The following is a 27,461-nucleotide window of genomic DNA, read 5'->3' as shown; positions in this document are numbered from 1 at the left end:
AGATTTATGTATAAGATACACCTCGTCTTGTTTATGAACGATTGTTGTTGGTGTGTAAATATTTCTCAGACATAACACAGACACGTCATAAATGTTTAACCATTTATCATAACTTAAAACACTTCTTTAGCCAGTGGGATACAGAGGTCACCCTTTGCCCCACCCACAAGGAATCTGACAGTGCTGAACTCAGGCCCCGCCCCCCACCCAAAAAGCAAAGCCATTCAGACCCTGGCACTCAGTAAACCACATTGTTGTGTTTGGCTCCATGCAATATAAAGTTAGATCAGCCGAATTATCCAGAAGCCAGTGCCTATTCAGTGTGTTTTACATCTATTTTTCACATATGAAAATCAAACCTAGACCTGGGATGCCTTATATGGGCATAAAACGGTATCAGCATTGAAGGGGGTGGAGCTTAAAGAAACAGGGGATAGAAGTGCAGCGCTGACTGGCTCATGTCTTATGTCAGTGAGTCTAAACCATGCCCACAATATGAGCTCATTATGGACAGAACAAGCAGAGGTGGCTCATGTGTGAGTGCATGGCTATACAAAAAAAAAAAAAACAACAAAAAAATGGAAGCTGAAACTGCACAAACATTTTCACATTGTTTACATTTACAATTTTTTCATTTACATTTTGAACTCTTTTATATTAACCTTAATTTTAACTTCCTTTTTTTTTGTGGGGGGGGGGGGGGGGGGGGTACAGTATTATCTCAAAGAACTGATAATTTCTTTAGCTTCTGCTGTTCATCTTGTAAAATAAAGCCTTAAAAGGGAAGCCCACCAAAATCCTAGTAAACATTTTGAGTGGAGTTTCCCTCCACTGTTTGCTGCAGTCACACTGTTCCAGGTTTTATCATTTACAGTCACTGTACGTAGATTTTCATTTACTGAAAACTATGAATAATTCACATGGCAGACAACTTCAGCCTGAAGCGAGTTTAACATGAGGACATTCCTACAGCACAGACAATACTATGGGCTAGAATTATCCAGATCAACTGAAAACCCTGGGGGAAATATTACAAAGCAAGATTTCTCAGTTAGCCAGCTAACTTAAGTCTAAAGTCTAAAGAAGCTGAGGGAGACTCCTGTTGGACAGGCTTGATTCTGGGCTTAAGTTATCTGGAAAAACTGAGATATCTTGCTTTGTAGTACATCTCTCTCCTCCCCTGTAGAAATACAGTGTCTATTTAGGTCTCAATAGTTTATAAAAAAAAATCTAATTTACAGAATATTCCCATTATCCCAGGTGTGGTCACGTTTGGTGTCAGAGGTTTGTGTCTTTAGCCACAGAACTGGAGCAACAAGGTCAATGGAAGTTTACATTCACCCAAAACATTTCTGTTACATTAGGGGCATTGCTTCATGGGGAAAATTGACAAATCTGATTTTAATCAGTGAACTGTTCCTTTAAATATGATTTAAAATGTTTTACATGTTTTTAAAACAGCTGCATACTTCATTTCAAGTCCACAAATAAAAGGCAGGGCTTTGCAGAACCCATCCAGTAGCAGCAAGCAACTGGAGAAACGAGGAAAACGTGATGAAGAGTGCTCTCTAGTGGAAGAACCAGGCAGCTGCAGCCAAACTCAACTACACCAACATACAGGCCTCCAGGGGTCGCTCAAATACGTAAGGCAAGAAGAACAGGAAAAAAGCAAAAATTATTGACCCTGTTAAATAAATTTGCAACAAACAGACGAGTCTGATTATCCAGATGTTTATGTTCTGATGTGTGTGAGTGTGCGAGAGAGAGAGAAAGAGAGAGATTCTATAGGAGTGCTGATAGATATGAATGTGGTTATAGTGTTGGGTCATAAACTCCGCCCCTCAGCCACATTGAATCCTGGGAAACGCAGTCTGAGTGCCAGAGAGGAAAAGAGCAGCTCTCTTTCTGCTTTGTCTTTTAACAGGTCGTTTCGTCCAATCACATAGAGCCAGGGAAGATGCTGACCAATCAGAGATCAGACCAGAGCACTGCTTTGCTGCCCTTCTCAACGCTGACTACGTACGTCCCAGATGGAGACCACGACACAGAGTTAATGGCAGAGCTATTAACACACAAAAAACACGCATTAAAAGGGTGCCCCTTGTGGTGCCCTGCTAAATATGAGTAAGTGAGTGAGTGAGTAACAAGCCAGGACCATGGGTACAACAAAGTATCAAGAAGCTGAAGTGAAACTCTCAGGGTGGAATCATGGAGAGCAGAAGATGACAGAGGGTAAATCTAAACTAGATGGATGCTTAAGATAAAGTAAACTAATATGTGTAGCATATACTATTACGATTATTATAAAAAATGAAGGCTAAACTGGACAGAAGCTAAACTGACCTGTGGTTCTTGTCCAGGGTTTTGTCCAATTTCCCCGTCAGAACGTTCCAGACATACAGAACACCATCTGCAGAACCTGCTGCCACATAACTCCCATCAGGACTGAAACACACACATACACGAACTGAATAATACTTCACATCATTTAAACGTTTGTTTATATCTCCTTATAAAAAACTTGCCACGTCAGCCCCTTTACTGTGGACCAGTCAACAGCTTCATGAAGACAAACTCACCTGAAGGTAACTCTGGTGAAGTCTGAGCCACATTTAAAGCCCTGAGCACTGAAAAAACACAAACACAAACACATCTATTACAGCCAAGCGTCCACTTCGGGCAGGACAACCATTTGAAAAGTTTTAAATAAGGAATAGGAATTGACGTCATATAAACATTGGGCCCCCCACCAATCACACGACTGAAACCTCAGGGTCGAGCTGAAAATGTATAAACGTTATCAAATGCACAATAAAATCTCAGATTCAGGAAGCTTCTAGTAAGAGTGAATGAGGGTGAGTGTGAGACTGTGATTATGAGACTGAGTGTTTGTGTGTGTGTGTAAGATTATTTACCTGAAGGTCTGTCTCACGGCGTTGTTACGGAGGTCGATGATTTTCACCAGGTCGTCTCGGGAACAGGTCAGTAACTCTGTTCGATCGTGATTCAGATCTAATGATGTAACGCGTCCCAAGAGCTCCAACTCGCACACAATACTCTCAGACCTTCTCACACACACACACACACACACACACACAGTCAGCAGTTATTTTAACTTGTAAAAATGTTTTAAATTCCCCATTACCCATCCCTGAGGAACACCACACATGAACTAAAGAACACACAGAACTAAAGAACCCACAAAAGTTGACCAGTCACATCCACCCTGTCACATCCACCACATCCACCTAGTGACATCACGTACCGAATATCCCAAAAGCGAACCTTCTTGTCAAAATGGCCACTCATCACACATTGCTCAGTGCAGACAATGTCGTTACAGCTGGAACCAGCAAAAACCGTCTTCATACCTGAGAGAACCAGGAGAACATAGAATACACTGTAGAGGAGGGGCTAAAGAGGATGTGCATGGAATAGGGTACACGCTATGAAGCAGCAGTTATACTGACACCCAGTGGCCTGGATGTGTCAGAAATTCTGTATAAAACCTGTAATAAAGAGGGTCCCTCCCATGTGGGGGACCCGATCCATGGAGCATAAACCGATGGACTTCAATTAAAAAATAAGTCATTTGATTCTTTGTCTCACGTGAGCTGTATTTTTATGGAACTAATGTATAATAAATGATCACGTCCATAAACTGTTCAAATTAAAGTAGCTGTTTCTTACAGACTTTGCTGCGGAGATCCCACAGTTTGAGGGTCCGGTCGTAGCTGCCGGAGACAATACGAGCATTATCCAATAGGAACCGAGCGGACAGAACCTTCCCACTGTGACCTGTTAGTGTGTGCTGTAGGAAACACACACACACACACACACACACACACACACACACACACACACATACACATACACACACACACACAGTTAGCACTGGTAGTGACTAGTATGCATCATACATCCACCCAAAACACACACAGAAAATAAAAACAGTATTTTATTCAGGTCTCAGACTTCTCAGATTCAGATCAGTAGCTCAGCTATACTCCACGTCCATCCTCCTTAGTGTGTGTGTGTGTGTGGGCTGAAACTGTGCGTTTGTCTGTCTCTTCTCTCAGAAACAAACAAACACACCTCAGCCACCTTAATATCAGCCGCCCCACAAACCAGCTATACACACCTAGAGCATGCTGGGAAACAGCAGGGGCTGCTGGGAGGAGTCGAGGACAGAGAGAGCTGGGCTTCAGACCTTTTACTTCACATCACTGACCTTCAGCACTGACCAATCAGCTTTGAGGTGTGAGAGCGAGAGTGATTTTTCTCTGTAGAAACTCAAAACACTCACTGTGTGTGTGTGTGTGTGTGTGTGTGTGTGTGAGTGCACTGATGGAATTCCTCATCTGAATGAAAGTAAAGAGAAGAACAAAACCTGCCCCAGTGCGCTGATAACAATAAACAGATTGTCTGTGCTTACCCTCAGTCTGTAGTCATCCACTGTCCAAATTCTACTGGCAAAGTCATTGGAAGCAGCCAACAGATATGAGCCCTGAGGAAAAACACACTCCATGAACATGTAGAACCGTAATATCACCCAGTGTGATATTATTAGTGTAATATGTGATCAGAGAAATAATATCAGACCGGCCCTAGAGTGAGTCTCTTCACAGTAATAACAACTGGGGACCTTTAAGTCTATAGTTCCTCTGAAAAGAAGGGCATTGGCTAATAAAATAATAACATAATAAGTAACATCCCAGACAAATTGGATGGAGCTGTATTACATCAGTTAAAAGGCCAAAGCTGTGTTACTTGTGTTATAAATTGAACTCACAGCGCTGTCAAACTCGATGCTTGTGATTCCAGCGTTGCTGCCCGTCAACGCCCCCTTAGGTTCACAATGACCTAAACACACACACGTGTTTATATAGTAATTTTATGCCACACTTCAAAAAGTCATGATTTATAATTAATATCACTCACATTTTTTAAAAATTATTAATTTAATATAAAGGGAGGTCTTTGGAGATTTTACAATGAAACATTTCCAGTTTCCTCCCCACACTGTTCACATACATATATGAATAAATAAAGGGTAAATTCCATTCATTTAATGTGGTATGGAGAAAAAATGAAAAAAAAAAAAAAGTTACCCAAGTGTACAGCTGCATGATTTAAGGCGGCCTTACAACCAACTCACAAATTTACTAATAACAAATCCCTTAATAGAAATTGTAGAAGGTCTCAGCTTGAAAACTGGAGATCACAAGCCTCAGATCTGCTCTTCAGTGCACATCCATCCTCCTGAGAGTGTACATATGTATGTGTGTGTGTGTGTGCTGAAACTGTGTTTGTGTCTCTCATCTCATCTTTAAAAACACACACACCTCAGCCACATTAATATCAGCAGCCCTGCAAACCAGCTACACACAACTAGAGCATGCTGGGAAACAGCAGGGGTTGCTGGGAGGAGCTGAGGACAGAGAGAGCTGGGCTTCAGACCTTTTACATCACATCACTGACCTTAACTGACCTTTAAAAGACGTACGACCTGTTCAAACGTACGCAGACACCCTTTATAATTATAGATTCCATCCACTGTAGTGGATTAATAGTAAAGCACTGACAGGACAAATGTAGAGCAGCTGCACATGAGACTAAGGGCACGCTGCCTTATGCTGAGTTCCTTACAGAAATGTTCCAGTTTCTATTGCAATAGCTTTCTATAAAAGTAGGGACCATTGCTGCTCAAAGAGGAACAAAAGCTTCATAAACTTCATGGAAACAATGGATGGATTTCCAAACCTTTGAGTTTGTAGTGTATTGTAATACTGTAATATACATTACCTGCAACCACCTCCCACAGCTTCACCCTGCGGTCCATCCCTCCTGTGGCTAAGAGACGAGATCCAGGGCTAAACCTCACTGCATTCACCTCGCCATCATGAGCATCCTGAACAAGAGAAGGATTTACCAGTTATGAATGATACACTGAAATAAGAAAAACCATATCAGAAAATTAAGACACATTTTAATTATTCTGTCCACCTTAATAAATAATTAATTCACATTGTAGAGCTTAAGCTTCTGAATCAGAATGCAGGTCCGGAGCCTAACCGGAATCACTGGGCGCAAGGCAGGAACACACCCTGGAGGGGGTGCCAGTCCTTCACAGAGCGACACACACACACATTCACTCAAACCTTCGGACACATTTCAGTCTCTAATCCACCTACCAGCGTGTGCTTTTGAAGCATGGGAGGAAACGGGAGCACCCGGAGGAAACCCACGCAGACACAGGGAGAACACACCACACTTCTCACAGACAGTCACCCGGAGGAAACCCATGCAGACACAGGGAGAACACACCGCACTCCTCACTTTGCACTTTGTTCTTTTTCTGAGATTTACTAACGTTTTGATGATTTACGGAAATGTAAAGAAGGTCTCAGCTTGAAAACTGGAGATCACAAGCCACAGATTAGCTCTCTATTGCACCTCCAACCTCCTGAGTCTGTCTGCATGTAATGAGCATACGTGTACGCTGAAGAGTTTGTGTGTATCTGTCTTCTTTCAGAAACACACACACACCCTCTGCTGCATCAATATCAGCAGCCCCGCAAACCAGCTACACACACCTAGAGCATGCTGGGAAACAGCAGGGGCTGCTGGGAGGAGCCAAGGGCAGAAAGAGCTGGGCTTCAGACCTTTTACATCACATCACTGACCTTCAGCAACAGTTCCACAGGATTTACCACAATAACAATGATGATGTGATCAGGAACAGCCAGAAACTGCGCTTGAGAAGAGCCCTAATCACAGTTTTAATGGGAGTTTTAATCAGGAAAGAGATCTAGAGTCTTGAAGGAGAGGATGTTCTGACTGGATATTTATATAATATATCTGAGATCGTGTGTAAACGCTAAGTGTAAACAGGACAAGGGTTCTAAACGGTTAAAGTGACTTACGAAGACATGGAGTGCAGTAGATGGCACTCGAACCTCGGCACACACTCCGGACGGGGCCTCCACACTCTCCGGAGAGCCGTGAGAATTCAGAGAGCGCTTCCTACTGGAACAAACACACACAACATCAGACACTCATACACACTATCACCACATACTAACATACAATCGCATACACACACCAGTCCAATGTAAAGGGATACGTAAATATGAAAAGAGGATGTCTGTCTTACACACAGACAGACAGACATCTTGCACACAGACAGACATACAGATAGACATCTCACACACAGAAAGACATCTTACACACAAACAGACAGACACATCTTACACACAGACATCTTAGATACAGACAGACAGCTTACACACAAACAGACAGAAATCTTACACACAGACAGACAAACACATATTACACAGACAGACACATATTACACACAGACATACATCTTACATACAGACAGACACATATTACACGCAGACAGACAGATAGACAGACAGACACACATCTTACACACAGACAGACACATATTACATAAAGACAGACACACATTACACACAGACAGACAGACACATCTTACACACAAACAGACAGACATCTTACACAGATGGAAATCTTACACACAAACACATATTACACAGAGACAGACACACATCTTACACACAGACAGACAGAAATCTTACACGCAGACAGACACATATTACACACAGACAGACAGACACATCTTACACACAAACAGACAGACATCTTACATAAAGACAGACACACATTACACACAGACAGACAGACACATCTTACACACAAACAGACAGACATCTTACATAAAGACAGACACACATTACACACAGACAGACAGACACATATTACACGCAGACAGACAGATAGACAGACAGACACACATTACACAGACAGACAGACACATCTTACACACAAACAGACAGACATCTTACACAGATGGAAATCTTACACACAAACACATATTACACAGAGACAGACACACATCTTACACACAGACAGACAGAAATCTTACACGCAGACAGACACATATTACACACAGACAGACAGACACATCTTACACACAAACAGACAGACATCTTACATAAAGACAGACACACATTACACACAGACAGACAGACACATCTTACACACAAACAGACAGACATCTTACATAAAGACAGACACACATTACACACAGACAGACAGACACATCTTACACACAAACAGACAGACATCTTACATACAGACACACATTACAAACAGACACAAATCTTACACACAGACAGACAGACACATATTACACACAGACAGACACATATTACACACAGACAGACAGACATATATTACACACAGACAGACAAAAAGACACATATTACACACAGACAGACAGACACATACTACACACAGACAGACAGACAAACATACTACACACAGACATCTTACACACAGACACATTAAACACAGACAGACACACACATTACACACAGACAGACATTACACACAGACAGACAGACAAACATCTTACACACAGACAGACACACACATAGACATTACACACAGACAGACAGACACATTACACACAGACAGACAGACATCTTACATAAAGACAGACACACATTACACACAGACAGACAGACACATCTTACACACAAACAGAAAGAGACATCTTACACAGACGGAAATCTAACACACAAACACATATTACACACAGACAGACATCTTACATAAAGACAGACACACATTACACACAGACAGACAGACATCTTACATACAGACACACATTACACACAGACAGACAGACACATATTACAAACAGACACATATTACACACAGACAGACACATATTACACACAGACACACATATTACACACAGACAGACAGACATCTTACATAAACACAGACACACATTACACACAGACAGACAGACACATATTACAAACAGACACACATATTACACACAGACAGACACATATTACACACAGACACACATATTACACACAGACAGACAGACATCTTGCATAAACACAGACACACATTACACACAGACAGACAGACACATATTACAAACAGACACACATATTACACACAGACAGACAGACACATATTACACACAGACAGACAGACACATATTACACACAGACAGACAGACAGACAGACACATACTACACACAGACAGACAGACAGACATTACACAGACAGACACACATTACACAGACAGACAGACACACATTACACACAGACAGACACATATTACACACAGACAGACACACAGACATTACACACATACAGACAGACAGACATTACACAGACAGACACACATTACACACAGACAGATAGACACACATTACACACAGACAGACACATCTTATACACATATTACACAGACAGACAGACACATATTACACACAGACAGACACATCTTACACACATTACACACAGACAGACAGACACATTACACACAGACAGACAGACAGACACATTACACACAGACAGACAGACACATTACACACAGACAGACAGACAGACAAACAGAGACATATTACACACAGACAGACAGACACATATTACACACAGACAGACAGATATTACACACAGACAGACACACAGACAAACAGACACATATTACACACAAACAGACAGACAGAGACAGACAGACACATCTTACACACAGACAGACAAACATCTTACATAAAGACAGACACATATTACACACAGACAGACACACATTACACACAGACATCTTACACACAGACAGACACACATTACACACAGACAGACACATTACCCACAGACAGACAAACACATCTTACACACAGACAGACAGACACATATTACACAGACAGACACACACATTACACACAGACAGACAGACACATATTACACACAGACAGACACATTACACACATACAGACAGACAGATATTACACAGACACACATTACACACAGACAGACACATATTACACACAGACAGACAGACACATATTACACACAGACAGACAGACAGACACACAGACATCTTACACACAGACAGACACATATTACACACAGACAGACAGACACATATTACACACAGACAGACAGAAATATTACACACAGAACACCCAGACAGACACACACATATTACACCCAGACAGACACACACACACACACAGACAGCTTACACACAGACAGACAAAAATCTTACACACAGACAGACAGACAGACACATATTACACACAGACAGACAGACACATATTACACACAGACAGACAGACACACAGACATCTTACACACAGACAGACACATATCACACACAGACAGACAGACACATATTACACACAGACAGACAGACACATATTACACCCAGACAGACACACATTACACCCAGACAGACACACATTACACCCAGACAGACACACATTACACCCAGACAGACACACATTACACCCAGACAGACACACACATATTACACCCAGACAGACAGACACACACACACACACACACACATTACACCCAGACAGACAGACACATCTTACACACACACAGACAGACACATTACACACAGACAGAATGTCATTACAGACAGACAGACTCACATTGCATACAGACAGACAGACACACATCTTACACACAGACATCTTACACATTACACACAGACAGACAGACACATATTACACACAGACAGACAGACATATTACACAGACAGACAGACATCTTACATAAAGACAGACACATTACATACAGACAGACAGATTACACACAGACAGACAAAAATCTTAATCACACACAGACAGACAGACACATATTACACCCAGACAGACAGACACACACATATTACACCCAGACAGACACACACACACACACACATTACACCCAGACAGACAGACACACACACACACACACACATTACACCCAGACAGACACACACACACACACACACATTACACCCAGACAGACAGACACACACACACACACACATTACACCCAGACAGACAGACACACACACATTACACCCAGACAGACAGACACACACACACACAGACAGACAGACAGACACACACACAAACACACATTACACCCAGACAGACAGACACACACACATTACACCCAGACAGACAGACACATCTTACACACACAAAGACAGACACATTACACACAGACAGAATGTCATTACAGACAGACAGACATATTAAACACAGACAGACAGACATCTTGCACACACACAGACACACATCTTACACATACACAGACAGACACATTACACACAGACAGACAGACAGACACACATCACACGCATTGCACACAGACAGACAGACACATTACACACAGACAGAATGACATTACACACAGACAGACAGACACCTTACACAGACAGACAGACACATCTTACACACAGACAGATATTACACACAGACAGACTCATCTTACACACAGACAGACAGACACACACAGACAGACATCTTACACACAGACAGACAGACAAACATTGTATACACACACAAACAGAGGTTTGAACATGAACAGACAAACATCGTACACACACAGGTTTCAACATGTACACAGACAGACAAACATTGCACACACACACACAGGGGTTTGAACATGTACACAGACAGACAAATATCTCACACACACACACAAATAGAGGTCTGAACTTGCACACTGACAGACAAACATTGTACACACACACACAAACAGAGGTTTGAATATGCACAGACAGACAAACACATCTTGCACACACACAGAAATCTTACACACAGACAGACAAACACATCTTGTACACAAACAGACAAATCTTACACAGACAGACACATTCACACTGGACAGACAAACATCGTACACACACACACACACACACACACAAATAGAGGTTTGAACATGCACACTGACAGACAAACATCGTACACACACACACACACACACACACACACAAACAGAGGTTTGAACATGCACACTGACAGACAAACATCACACACACACACACACACACACAGAGGCTTGAACATGCACACTGACAGACAAACATCATACACACCCACACACCCACGAATAGAGGTTTGAACATGCACACAGACAAACATCATACACAAACACACAGGTTTGAACATGCACACAGACAAACATCATACACACACACACACAGAGGATTGAACATGCACACTGACAGACAAACATCACACACACACACACAAATAGAGGTCTGAACATGCACACTGACAGACAAACATCATACACACCCACAAATAGAGGTTTGAACATGCACACTGACAGACAAACATCATACACACCCACAAATAGAGGTCTGAACATGCACACTGACAGACAAACATCATACACACCCACAAATAGAGGTTTGAACATGCACACAGACAAACATCATACACAAACACACAGGTTTGAACATGCACACAGAGAAACATCATACATACACACACACAGAGTATTGAACATGCACACTGACAAACATCATACACAAACACACAGGTTTGAACATGCACACACACAAACATCATACACACACACACACACACAGAGAGGGTTGAACATGCTCACTAACAGACAAACATCACACACACACACACACACACATACACACAGACAGAGAGACATCTTACACACAGACAGACAGACAGACATCTAACACACAAACAAATTTTACACACAGACAGACAAACATCATACACACACAAATAGAGGCTTGAACATGCAAAATGAGAGACAAACATTGTACACACACACACACATACACACAAATAGAGGTTTGAACATGCACACTGAGAGACAAACATCATACACACACACACACAAATAGAAGCTTGAACATGCAGACTGACAGACAAACATCATACACACCCACACACACACAAATAGAAGTCTGAACATGCACACTGGCAGACAAACATCGTACACACACACACACACACACACAAATAGAGGTTTGAACATGCACACTGACAGACAAACATCATACACAAACACACAGGTTTGAACATGCACACACACAGAAAAACATCATACACACACACACACAGAGGATTGAACATGCTCACTGACAGACAAACATCATACACACACACACACACAAATAGAGGCTTGAACATGCACACTGACAGACAAACATCATACACACACACAAATAGAGGTTTGAACATGCAAAATGAGAGACAAACATTGTACACACACACACACATACATACACACAAATAGAGGTTTGAACATGCACACTGAGAGACAAACATCATACACACACACACACACAAATAGAGGCTTGAACATGCACACTGACAGACAAACATCATACACACACACACACACACACACACACACACACAAATAGAGGCTTGAACATGCACACTGACAGACAAACATCATACACACCCACATACACACACACAAATAGAGGTTTGAACATGCACACTGACAGACAAACATCATACACACACACACACACACACACAAATAGAGGTTTGAACATGCACACTGGCAGACAAACATCGTACAAACACACAAATAGAGGCTTGAACATGCACACTGACAGACAAACATCATACACACACACACACACACAAATAGAGATTTGAACATGCACACTGACAGACAAACATCATACACACACACAAACAGAGGTTTGAACATGCACACAGACAAACATCATACACAAACACACACAGAGAGGATTGAACATGCTCACTGACAGACAAACATCATACACACACACACACACACACACAAATAGAGGCTTGAACATGCACACTGACAGACAAACATCATACACACACACACAAATAGAGGCTTGAACATGCACACTGACAGACAAACATCATACACACACACACACACAGAGGATTGAACATGCTCACTGACAGACAAACATCATACACACAGACACACAAATAGAGGCTTGAACATGCACACTGACAGACAAACATCATACACACACACACAAATAGAGGCTTGAACATGCACACTGACAGACAAACATCATACACACACACACACAGAGGATTGAACATGCACACTGACAAACATCATACACAAACACACAGGTTTGAACATGCACACACACAGACAAACATCATACACACACAGAGAGGGTTGAACATGCTCAGTGACAGACAAACATCACACACACACAAATAGAGGTTTGAACATGCACACAGAGACAAACATCGTACACACACACAGACACTTACACACAGACACACACACTTACACACACACAGAGAGACATCTTACACAGACAGACAGATATTACACACAGACAGACAAACACAAACAGAAATCTTACACAGACAGACAGACATCTAACACACAAACAAATTTTACACACAGACAGACAAACACATCTTACACACAGAGAGACAGACACATCTTACACAGACAGACACATGCACACTGGACAGACAAACATCGTACACACACACACACATACACACAAATAGAGGTTTGAACATGCACACTGACAGAAACATCATACACACACACATACACACAAATAGAGGTTTGAACATGCACACTGACAGACAAACCTCATACACACACACACACACACACAAATAGAGGCTTGAATATGCACACAGACAAACATCATACACAAACACACAGGTTTGAACATGCACACAGACAAACATCATACACACACACACACACACAGAGGATTGAACATGTACACTGACAGACAAACATCATACACACCCACAAATAGAGGTTTGAACATGCACACAGACAAACATCATACACAAACACACAGGTTTGAACATGCACACAGAGAAACATCATACATACACACACAAACATCATACACAAACACACAGGTTTGAACATGCACACACACAGACAAACATCATATACACACACACACACAGAGAGAGAGAGGATTGAACATGCTCACTGACAGACAAACATCATACACACCCACAAATAGAGGTTTGAACATGCACACAGACAAATATCATACACAAACACACAGGTTTGAACATGCACACACACAAACATCATACACACACACACACACAGAGAGGGTTGAACATGCTCACTGACAGACAAACATCACACACACACACACACACACAAATAGAGGTTTGAACATGCACACAGAGACAAACATCATACACACACAAATAGAGGTTTGAACATGCTCACTGACAGACAAACATCACACACACAAATAGAGGTTTGAACATACACACTGAGAGACAAACATCGTACACACACACAGACACACACACACACACACACAGACAGGCAGACATTTTACACACAGACAGACAAACACATCTTGCACAGACAGACAGAAATTACACACAGACAGACAAACACATCTTACACACAAACAGAAATCTTACACAGAGAGACAGACATCTAACACACAAACAGATAAACACATCTTATACACAGACAGACAAACACATCTTACAAACAGAGAGACAGACACATCTTACACAGACAGACACATGCACACTGGACAGACAAACATTGTATACACACACAGAGAGATTTGAACATGCACACTGACAGACAAACATCGTACACACACACACACACACAAATAGAGGTTTGAACATGCACACTGACAAACATCATACACAAACAGAGAGGGTTGAACATGCTCACTGACAGACAAACATCACACACACGCACACACAAATAGAGGTTTGAACATGCACACTGAGAGACAAACATCGTACACACACACACAGACAAACACACTTACACACACACAGACAGACATCTTACACAGACAGACAGATATTACACACAGACAGACAAACACATCTTACACACAAACAGAAATCTTACACGGACAGACAGACATCTAACACACAAACAAATTTTACACACAGACAGACAAACACATCTTATACACAGACAGACAAACACATCTTACACACAGAGACAGACACATCTTACACACAGAGACAGACACATCTTACACAGACAGACACATGCACACTGGACAGACAAACATCGTACACACACAGAGAGATTTGAACATGCACACTGACAGACAAACATTGTATACACACAAATAGAGGTTTGAACATGCACACTGACAGACAAACATTGTATACACACAAATAGAGGTTTGAACATGCACACTGACAGACAAACATCATACACACATACACACACACACACAAATAGAGGCTTGAACATGCACACTGACAGACAAACATCATACACACACACACACAAATAGAGGCTTGAACATGCACACTGACAGACAAACATCATACACACACACACACACACACACACAAATAGAGGCTTGAACATGCACACTGACAGACAAACATCATACACACACACACACAGAGGATTGAACATGCACACTGACAAACATCATACACAAACACACAGGTTTGAACATGCACACACACAGACAAACATCATACACACACAGAGAGGGTTGAACATGCTCAGTGACAGACAAACATCACACACACACAAATAGAGGTTTGAACATGCACACAGAGACAAACATCGTACACACACACAGACACTTACACATAGACACACACACACAGAGAGACATCTTACACAGACAGACAGATATTACACAGACAGACAAACACAAACAGAAATCTTACACAGACAGACAGACATCTAACACACAAACAAATTTTACACACAGACAGACAAACACATCTTATACACAGACAGACAAACACATCTTACACACAGAGAGACAGACACATCTTACACAGACAGACACATGCACACTGGACAGACAAACATCGTACACACACACACACACACACACAAATAGAGGTTTGAACATGCACACTGACAGAAACATCATACACACACACATACACACAAATAGAGGTTTGAACATGCACACTGACAGACAAACCTCATACACACACACACACACACAAATAGAGGCTTGAACATGCACAATGAGAGACAAACATTGTACACACACACACACACACACAAATAGAGGTTTGAACATGCACACTGAGAGACAAACATCATACACACACACACACACAAATAGAGGCTTGAACATGCACACTGACAGACAAACATCATACACACACACACAAATAGAGGCTTGAACATGCACACTGACAGACAAACATCATACACACACACAAATAGAGGTTTGAATATGCACACAGACAAACATCATACACAAACACACAGGTTTGAACATGCACACAGACAAACATCATACACACACACACACACAGAGGATTGAACATGCACACTGACAGACAAACATCATACACACCCACAAATAGAGGTTTGAACATGCACACAGACAAACATCATACACAAACACACAGGTTTGAACATGCACACAGAGAAACATCATACACACACACAAACATCATACACAAACACACAGGTTTGAACATGCACACACACAGACAAACATCATATACACACACACACACACACAGAGAGAGAGGATTGAACATGCTCACTGACAGACAAACATCACACACACACAAATAGAGGTTTGAACATGCACACAGACAAACATCATACACACACACACACAGAGGATTGAACATGCACACTGACAGACAAACATCATACACACCCACAAATAGAGGTTTGAACATGCACACACACAAACATCATACACACACACAGAGAGGGTTGAACATGCTCACTGACAGACAAACATCACACACACACACACACACACACACACACACACAAATAGAGGTTTGAACATGCACACAGAGACAAACATCATACACACACAAATAGAGGTTTGAACATGCTCACTGACAGACAAACATCACACACACACAAATAGAGGTTTGAACATACACACTGAGAGACAAACATCGTACACACACACAGACACACACACTTACACACATACACACACACACAGACAGGCAGACATTTTACACACAGACAGACAAACACATCTTGCACAGACAGACAGAAATTACACACAGACAGACAAACACATCTTACACACAAACAGAAATCTTACACAGAGAGACAGACATCTAACACACAAACAGATAAACACATCTTATACACAGACAGACAAACACATCTTACAAACAGAGAGACAGACACATCTTACACAGACAGACACATGCACACTGGACAGACAAACATTGTATACACACACAGAGAGATTTGAACATGCACACTGACAGACAAACATCGTACACACACACACACACACACAAATAGAGGTTTGAACATGCACACTGACAAACATCATACACAAACAGAGAGGGTTGAACATGCTCACTGACAGACAAACATCACACACACGCACACACAAATAGAGGTTTGAACATGCACACTGAGAGACAAACATCGTACACACACACACAGACACACACACTTACACACACACAGACAGACATCTTACACAGACAGACAGATATTACACACAGACAGACAAACACATCTTACACACAAACAGAAATCTTACACGGACAGACAGACATCTAACACACAAACAAATTTTACACACAGACAGACAAACACATCTTACACACAGAGACAGACACATCTTACACACAGAGACAGACACATCTTACACACAGAGACAGACACATCTTACACAGACAGACACATGCACACTGGACAGACAAACATCGTACACACACAGAGAGATTTGAACATGCACACTGACAGACAAACATTGTATACACACAAATAGAGGTTTGAACATGCACACTGACAGACAAACATCATACACACATACACACACACAAATAGAGGCTTGAACATGCACACTGACAGACAAACATCATACACACACACACAAAAATAGAGGCTTGAACATGCACACTGACAGACAAACATCATACACACACACACACACACACACACAAATAGAGGCTTGAACATGCACACTGACAGACAAACATCATACACAAACACACAGGTTTGAACATGCACACAGACAAACATCATACACAAACACACAGGTTTGAACATGCACACACACAGACAAACATAATACACACACACACACACACACACACACAGAGAGAGAGAGAGAGAGGATTGAACATGCTCACTGACAGACAAACATCACACACACACAAATAGAGGTTTGAACATGCACACAGAGATAAACATCGTACACACACACACACAGAGGATTGAACATGCACACTGACAAACATCATACACAAACACACAGGTTTGAACATGCACACACACAGACAAACATAATACACACACACACACACACACACAGAGAGAGAGAGAGGATTGAACATGCTCACTGACAGACAAACATCACACACACACAAATAGAGGTTTGAACATACACACTGAGAGACAAACATCGTACACACACACACACACACACACACACACACACACACAGAGACAGGCAGACATCTTACACACAGACAGACAAACACATCTTGCACAGACAGACAGATATTACACACAGACAGACAAACACATCTTACACACAAACAGAAATCTTACACAGAGAGACAGACATCTAACACACAAACAAATTTTACACACAGACAGATAAACACATCTTATACACAGACAGACAAACACATCTTACAAACAGAGAGACAGACACATCTTACACAGACAGACACATGCACACTGGACAGACAAACATTGTATACACACACAGAGAGATTTGAACATGCACACTGACAGACAAACATCGTACACACACACACACACACACACACAAATAGAGGCTTGAACATGCACACTGACAGACAAACATCATACACACCCACACACACACACACACACACAAATAGAGGTTTGAACATGCACACTGACAGACAAACATCATACACACCCACACAGAGGTTTGAACATGCACACTGACAGACAAACATCGTACACACACACAGACACAAATAGAGGTTTGAACATGCACACTGAGAGACAAACATCATACACACACACACACACACAAATAGAGGTTTGAACATGCACACTGACAGACAAACATCATACACACACACAAATAAATAGAGGTTTGAACATGCACACTGACAGACAAACATCGTACACACACACACACATATAAATAGAGGTTTGAACCTGCACACTGACAGACAAACATCATACACACACACACACACACACAAATAGAGGTTTGAACATGCACACTGACAGACAAACGTCATACACACACACACACATATAAATAGAGGTTTGAACATGCACACTGACAGACAAACATCGTACACACACACACGGGCACCACACACAGACATTAATCAAAAATTGACATCACACAGAGTGACATAAAACAAACACACAGAGAGTAAAGAAATCACACACACACACACACACAACAACCATACCCGAAGATATTGGAAATGGAGTCCAGAATTCCAGCAGGTGGAGGCTGGGACAAACGTTTACTGAGGAGACAGAAAAAGACAGTCATTATTGAAAAGTTTGCCAACGTTTACATTCACCACACAGACCCAGATCTTGTGTTAACAACAAATAAATATACCTGTACAAATATACCATACAAATAAACCTGTCAGCAGCTTGTGGATTGATTGATTGAAGATTGATTTGTGGCTAAACGTTTTTGAGACTGGGTTGTCCACTTTACATCAATGGCAAAATAACCCCATATTTCCAACACTCTGAAAAAACTGATTATTTAACTCTGTGTGTGTGTGTGTGTGTGTGTGTGTGTGTGTACCTGGGAGTCCTGCTGGCCAGTCTGTTTGGAGACGTCTCTCCTGTTGCTTTCCCAGAATCCTCTGACAGGACCTCAATGTCATCCTCCCTATGAGAAAGAGTAAACAGGGTTATATTCTCTTTCACAGAGGGAAAAATAAAATTAAATAAACAAATAAATCAAAATAAAAATCTTTGGCTTCAAAATTTCCTTTGATTGCAGTTCTTAAGGAGATGACCCTGACATGTATCTTACAAAACAAACAAATGCTGTTTATCTCTGTCAATATTATTATTGATCATCTTTGGACACTTACGGGTCGATTGGCAGTGGTTCTTTCGCAGCATCTGCAAGTTCCTTCTGCAGCTTCGCTTGTCTGCGTCTGCAGAAAAACAATAAAACATACACTCACTATACAGTCAAGTGCAAAGTTATAGTGCCACTGATGTTTATAAGATGAGTTCCACATAACTCAGTCAATTAAAGCGTAAAAGTCAAAGGATTTACTTAGAAAATCAACAAAATATCAGCAGTATCTGGCATATTGCTGTATATTGAGTTTAAATACCAAAATAAACAACAATAAAGATACGCAAAAACTCCTGAAATAGCGTGAGATCAAGAATAATGATGAAAAATCAGAACTGAGTTTGTTGTAAGTGCTCTTTCACTGTTTCATTATTTCTGTAGATAGAACACTGCTGCATGTTAAATGTCAAAGTACAACACTAACAAACCTTTAAATTTCTTCAGAAAAGACTGTAGAGCCTCATGTTCCTCACAGACAAGCAGCTGGCTTTAAAAAAAAAATATCAGCACCAAAACCATTCTGAATCCCCAACAGTTTCTGAACAAACTCAAACCTGGAGCCACATTTAATCCCAGAGGAAAACCCCCCATCTCCAGGAGAACCAATCAGACGCAAGACACTAACGGCTCTTCATTTCTTATGCAAACCAGTTTTGCTTTTTACCGATCAACACAAAGATTAAGCCTCTGTTCAGCTCTGACGACCCGGCCATTAACTTTCCATTCCATCTTAAAGAACAGGACATCACCTCCTCAGTCACTGAGTTTCTCACATTTACATTTAAAGACTTGAGTGTCTGTGGGATGAAGAAACAAAAGAGGAACCCTACCTTGTATCTTTTTAAAGATTTGTTTTTACATGACATTCTTACACTAAAGTTATAAATGAAAATAAATTAAATGTTTAAATAGTAATACTTAAACAAATATATGTAAATAAAATATAAATATTAGAATCCATTTACAAGCAGAATCCTTACATTTAAACGAAACAAATGGAAGAAATGTGTCTTATTTATATTTTTACATATAACTGCTTATTATCTTGATATCAGCATTCTTACATTATCATCCATTCTTACTAACACTGTAGAAAACACATGAGGTTGTGCAATAAAAAGTATTTTAAATGTTAAACTTTTCTGGGGAAGCAGCTACTCGTCATTAATCAAGAAAAAATAAACTGTCATTACACAAAAGTTACTAAATGTAGCCAATTAATTAAAAGAATAATACATATATGTCATGTACTTTGTAGATGCTGTTTGTCAGGACAAACACTTGTGTTTTAGTTCATTTTAATGTTGTTTTTCACAACTCTGGACAAGATATGACTGGGTGATGGTTTATTGTGTTTGTAGTGATTCTGTTATATTTGGTTTTAATTTTAGTTCTTTGTGTTAATATGATTTTGATTAATTAAACCACTGTTCCCAATATCAGAGTGTCCTTAAACAGTGGGTGTGTTTCACAGGCGTCACCTGCTGGTTCCTTTCAAAACACTTCAGAGTGGGAAAGGTTTATAACAGATTTAAAAAACACTCTCTGAAAGATCTTTAGAGAAATGTAAATATTTCAGCTGTACTCTTAAGAGCACTACGCAACTAAACTACAACTCCCATAATTCATCGCTGGTCCCACTTTATTTACAGTGCAGCTAATTTTGTGGATATACTTTAAAATACTTTCAATTTTAAACAATTTAAGACAAACAAACCTTTGTCTTAACAAACAGAAACCCAAGGTTTACCTGACAGTCTGTGTCCTACTTCCTTTTCAAATTCCAGAGCAGATTCTATTCAGAGTTTACAAATAGGCCATTAACTATCCATTCACCTTAAATGGCAGATCATCTCCACCCTTTCCTCAGAAATTCACACATTTTAATCCATCTTTTAGAAACTGGAGCTTAGCCTTTTATCAAGAGAAAACCATACCTTCAATTTTATGTTTAAAATAATAGGGTTTTTTTTGTACATTAGGAGATACTTTAATAAAAATAATAATAAAAAAATTAACAAATCTAAAACTGCTGGGACACTGCAAGTTGGTAAAAAAAACAAAAACAAACAAACCACGTAGTGATACATAAATCATTTAAATCTTATATTTAATTGAAAGTAACTTTAAAAACACTCTAATGTTAAAACTAAGAAGTTTTATGGTTTTATTTGAAAAAAAATATTTGCATTAAATTTTGAATTCAATAATAGAAACATGTACCAAAAATGTGTGGATGGGGAAGACAAAAATAGTGAAGTTGTAATGCTACCAACTTAACTTACCACCATATTTAATAATTAAATAAATCAATAAAAATTAGGTTAACTGGCGAAAAAAGGTGAGTGACATGATTAGGTTTGAAAAGAACATCTCAGGGAGAGTATCATAAGTAAAGAGGGGGAGGGCTTCACCGCTCTGTAAAAGACTGAATGGGCAACTACTGCCTTAATTCAAGAATAATGTTTACTTTAATGTCAACTTTAAAGAGTAAAGAATTTGGGGATCATGTACCAAACAAAATCTGAGGATTCAGAGAAATCAATCCTGGCAGTGGTCTTCAGGTGGCATGGACTTAAAGAGAGACCTGTAAAGGAAATCACTGCACAAGCTGAAAAACACTTCCCAAAACCACTCTCCTCTGCATCTACAAAAACCACAAAATGTCATGTGAAAAAGACAGCATGTACTAACAGGATCCAGAAATGCTGCTGCTTTCTCTGGGCCTCAGCTCATGTAATAAACTTTTTACAAATTTAACATGTTGTCTTTGTACTATTTTCAATATAGGCTTTAAATGATATGTCCATAATTGCATTTTCTATTTATTTACATTTTGCTCTTTGTCTCCCAACTTTATTTGGAAACGGGGTTTGTCTTAAAATATAAATAAACCTTTAAAGGTACCTTCACTTTCATCATTTCAACATTTCCATAATAATATTCCCCATGTTTCAATGGCAGATTTTTCAGAATGACCCAGCAGACGGTATTTAGAACGTCACACACAAAGTGTATATTACTCTGACCTGCTGTCCTTCTCATTCTCGGCATTGAGTCTGTTGGCCTCCTGTGCTTTCTCTGCCATCCACCTTTGGACGAGCTCCTGATTGTCCTCCGTGGTTTTCCGTAGTTTCTCCTCCAGTGCACTGAAGGTGATCTGCAGAGCATCGTACTCATCTCGGAGCGTCTGATTGGCTCGCTCCAGATCGGCCAGAGAGTTTCGCAAGTCCCGGCTTTCACCCTCCAGCTGAGAAATCTGCTGCTGATACTCCAACATCCTACACACACACACACACACACCAGATTCTAATTTGCTATTGCACCTTAAATGCTGGAGCAGTTTCTTTGTAGCAGACGCTTGAAAGGGGCACCATTTAAAGTAGATCAACCACATTTATACGCACTTAGCCTCATTACTCTGTATCTCTTTGTCTTTCTGTTGAATCAGGTTGTTGAGTTCAATCACACTCTGAGCCAACTGTAGAAAACAACACACACACACACACACATTAGAGATCCATTCAACATATTCAGCACTTGACTGTGACTGCTCAAGACAATGACTGCTCAGACAATCAGATTAATCTGGTTAATTGATCATTCATCTTTACACACTGTTTTTGTAAGTGTGTGAACTACTGACCTCTCCCCGTTTCTTGTGAAGTTCTGTGAGTTCTTCTTGATGTCGTATTCGAATTTGAGCCATTTCCTGCTGCAGCGATTCAGCACCAGGACTACACACACATACACATAGAAAACAAATGCTGATATAAATTGTTTGAGTTTTTGTATGTATGTATTATTAATACCATCTCAGAAGCCTGTGTGTGTGAGAGAGAGTGAGAGAGAGAGAAAGAAAGAGAGAGAGAGAGAGAGAAAGAAAGAGAGAGAGAAAGAAAGAGAGCAAAAGAAAGAAAGAGAGAGACAGAGAAAGAGAGAGAGTGAAAGAGAAAGAGAGAGAGAGAGAGAGAGAGAGAGAGAGACGGACCTGACGTCATGTCTGTTCTGTAGCTCATATTTCTCTGTCTGTAATCTCTCAGACAAAACAGACTGCAGATCAGACTTCTCCAATAATCTGTTATCTACACACACACACACACGCACACGCACACACAGTGGGTGAAGCTATATATTTATGGTTTCATTTGTAGCACAATAAACACAAGCATTTTGCACATATAAAGGTTTCTGGGTCTGAACTGAATTTCTCTCTGATAGAAATTAATGTGACGTTTGGAAATCTCTGCAGTTGTGTGTTCACATAGAAATCACTGGAGAAATGGGCACCGAGACGGAAGTGAATCTGGTTTGGAAACGTCTTGTTTCCCACAGCACACGACGGCAGAGATTTACACCACATTCATTTCTGTCACAGAGAATTCCAGCTCAGCCCAGAACTCCTTATATGGGCATCCAGCTCAGAACTGGATCTCCTAATATGTGCATAAAGGCCAAATACAAACTGATGCAGGAAATGTTCTGATGTAGGCTACATGACACCTACATAAGCTTTTATTGGCAGGTAACATTAACCTACATAAACTCCACTCAGGCTTATTCTGGAAAGCATCAGTGTCACCCTGCAACTTCTCAGTCTTAAATGCTTTAAAAGTGGTTGAAAAAGCCAACTGGTTAACCCTCTGCTTTCCATAAAGCAGGCCGGGGTTCCATTCCCAGCTCAGGCAGGAAATTCATGCTATACCATGGCAGACACTTTTTATTAAAGGACATACTGAAGAAGCTGTACTCACATTGGTGAATGATCTCCTCAAAGGCCTGACGCTGGACTCGGTCTCTCTGCTTCAGCTGCTCAACAACATGTCTCTTCCATGTACACTCAACCCTACGACCTGCCATCTAACACACACACACAGGGAGACATTTCATGTTTGATTTACTATGTACTATCATCCTGAAGACAAAACTCATTCTTGTAATGACTTTAGCTACGCCCCTTAAATTATTTTCTAACCAATAGCAGCTATCACACTGTCCCCATATCAGATGTTACATTTATTTAAAGCAACACTGTGTAGTATTTTTACCTTAAAATTACAGCTTCAAAATCTCTGTGATGGTCCACAGAGCTGAGGAAGTGTGGGGCAGAGATAAGTTGTGACATATAAATGTAGGAACTAGATACTTGTGCAGTGACTAACTACGACACAGGAATGTCATAATAAAAGGTCACAGTGGGAATGAGATAATTAAATAGTCCCTGAAATTAGCAAAACTATGTGCAGGAGGTGATGGATTTGTGATATCCCATGACTCTGCCACATCCCAGACACTGAGCCTTGCGGTTCCCTTAAGCTATGACCAAGTATTGTTTGTCTAAAGGTGGACTATGAGTTTATTTACTAATGTTGTGATTCAGCAGAAAGAAAACATTAGACTTTAAACATGGTATGTGTTTGGAAACAGTTTATTTACAATTACAACTGTAGTTGTGCACTTAAATACCTAGCTGCGTGCTTATGTTCAATTACCACCTTAAATTGGGGAGCAAATACACTCCTGCGCCCACTAAGTTTTTTCAGTCCACCTTAAAAGTTCCAAATGTGTCATCACAGGGCTGTCCAGTGCAAATAAAGGGTGCAGCAATGTCATTCTGGCGAACCCTGGTTCATCCGATCCACCTTAAATGTTGGAATGCACCTTAACTGCTGCATCACTAAAGGTGGAACGGAGAAAAAACACTTTAGGTGATTTAATAAGCTAGAGAATGAACTCCAGGCTCATGGCAGAGTTAGGTTTGGGTGTGTAGTGCGTAATGTGTGGTGTGTAATAAACACTGTGTCCGTGGACCGTTAATAAAGGTGTAATAACAGCGACTAGCTGCTCTGTTTCTGCTTAGGGTTCATTAATGCATCAGAACTCGTTACCTGAGCGCTGTACGGGTCTCTCTCGGAGCAGGTCGATGCTCCTGATCGGCACTGACCACTCAAATTTGATCAAAATGATCGATAAACTGTAAGAAGTGAAAAAATAATATTTAATCACAATCTGCTCTAGCCCACTCCGCTCTCAACATCCGGGTCCGCCATGTCCAACCCGCTCTCGCGCTGCGTCTCTTCCGCCACGGTAATCACGCGGGAAGATGATGTCACGATACTAAATGAAATAAATACATCAAATAAACAACAACTAAACAGTAAATACAAGGTAAAAGCAACCATTAAAATTTTACCTTAGATAAAAGCAACCATTAAAATAGAATGAGCTAAACAATAAATAAAACATACATGAAACATTGATTTCAATCAATGTAAAAAACAACAATCATAATTTCCTAAAAATATAATTTTATAAACATAAAGCAGTAAATAAGAAGAAACACATTCAAATTCACAAATAATTTCCAAATGTTATGAGAAAGTTTTAAAAATACATTTCTGGAGTTTAGTAAATAAAATATCAATGTATATAGTTGCAATTAGTAACTTGGCTAATAATTTAAAACACACGTTTGCTGGTGGATTGGCGACTCAAAAATGTCCGTATGGCCGTGAATGTGTGAGAGAATGTGTGATTTACCCAACAATGGACTGGCGCCATCCAGCGTACCCAGTGATTCCTGGTAGCGACCCCGAAGTGGATTAGTGGTTACAGCCAAGGAATGGATGAA

General features: G+C 40.5%; 1 protein-coding gene and 3 non-coding genes across 7 annotated transcripts; all 4 read right to left on the bottom strand.

Annotated features, from left to right (window-relative positions):
* Window positions 1-697: 697 nt before the first annotated feature.
* Window positions 698-26,903, bottom strand: atg16l1 (ATG16 autophagy related 16-like 1 (S. cerevisiae)). Of its 4 annotated transcripts, none has more exons than XM_066666728.1 (20): window positions 26,719-26,903; window positions 26,326-26,507; window positions 25,585-25,690; window positions 24,822-24,915; window positions 24,477-24,567; window positions 24,238-24,311; window positions 23,860-24,111; window positions 20,838-20,903; window positions 20,543-20,629; window positions 20,187-20,246; window positions 6,927-7,029; window positions 5,806-5,911; window positions 4,793-4,863; window positions 4,436-4,507; window positions 3,691-3,811; window positions 3,266-3,371; window positions 2,916-3,065; window positions 2,580-2,627; window positions 2,344-2,445; window positions 698-2,062 (listed from the first exon to the last, which is right to left on the bottom strand). In XM_066666728.1, exons 3-20 carry the CDS (start codon window positions 25,688-25,690, stop codon window positions 1,969-1,971), a joined length of 1,803 nt encoding a protein of 600 aa, XP_066522825.1. In that variant the 5' UTR covers window positions 26,326-26,507; window positions 26,719-26,903; the 3' UTR covers window positions 698-1,968. The 4 variants fall into 4 exon arrangements, with proteins under 4 accessions (XP_066522825.1, XP_066522824.1, XP_066522822.1 ...); XM_066666727.1 differs by having other exon boundaries at window positions 26,379-26,507; XM_066666725.1 differs by lacking the exon at window positions 26,326-26,507.
* On the bottom strand, window positions 3,966-4,232 carry LOC136671006 (small Cajal body-specific RNA 6). The gene has a single exon (XR_010795675.1). It is a non-coding gene; the product is annotated as a small Cajal body-specific RNA 6 (non-coding RNA).
* On the bottom strand, window positions 5,199-5,482 carry LOC136671017 (small Cajal body-specific RNA 6). Its single transcript, XR_010795676.1, has one exon. It is a non-coding gene; the product is annotated as a small Cajal body-specific RNA 6 (non-coding RNA).
* Window positions 6,403-6,687, bottom strand: LOC136671028 (small Cajal body-specific RNA 6). Its single transcript, XR_010795677.1, has one exon. It is a non-coding gene; the product is annotated as a small Cajal body-specific RNA 6 (non-coding RNA).
* Window positions 26,904-27,461: the final 558 nt, after the last annotated feature.

Source organism: Hoplias malabaricus, chromosome 1, assembly GCF_029633855.1.
Source record: "Hoplias malabaricus isolate fHopMal1 chromosome 1, fHopMal1.hap1, whole genome shotgun sequence".
In the NCBI taxonomy this organism is placed as follows: Eukaryota; Metazoa; Chordata; class Actinopteri; order Characiformes; family Erythrinidae; genus Hoplias; species Hoplias malabaricus.
The sequence above is the reverse complement of the archived record's forward strand: the minus strand, read 5'-3'. Positions and strand labels throughout refer to the sequence as shown.

Coding starts and splice junctions, on each gene's coding strand:
- atg16l1 (XM_066666728.1), bottom strand. CDS start 25,690: ATGGCAGGTCGTAGGGTTGAGTGTACATGGAAGAGACATGTTGTTGAG. Junction 24,112..24,237: donor ATACAGAGTAATGAGGCTAA/GTGCGTATAAAT, acceptor GTGTGTGTGTAG/GATGTTGGAGTATCAGCAGC. Junction 2,628..2,915: donor GCCGTGAGACAGACCTTCAG/GTAAATAATCTT, acceptor GTGTTTTTTCAG/TGCTCAGGGCTTTAAATGTG.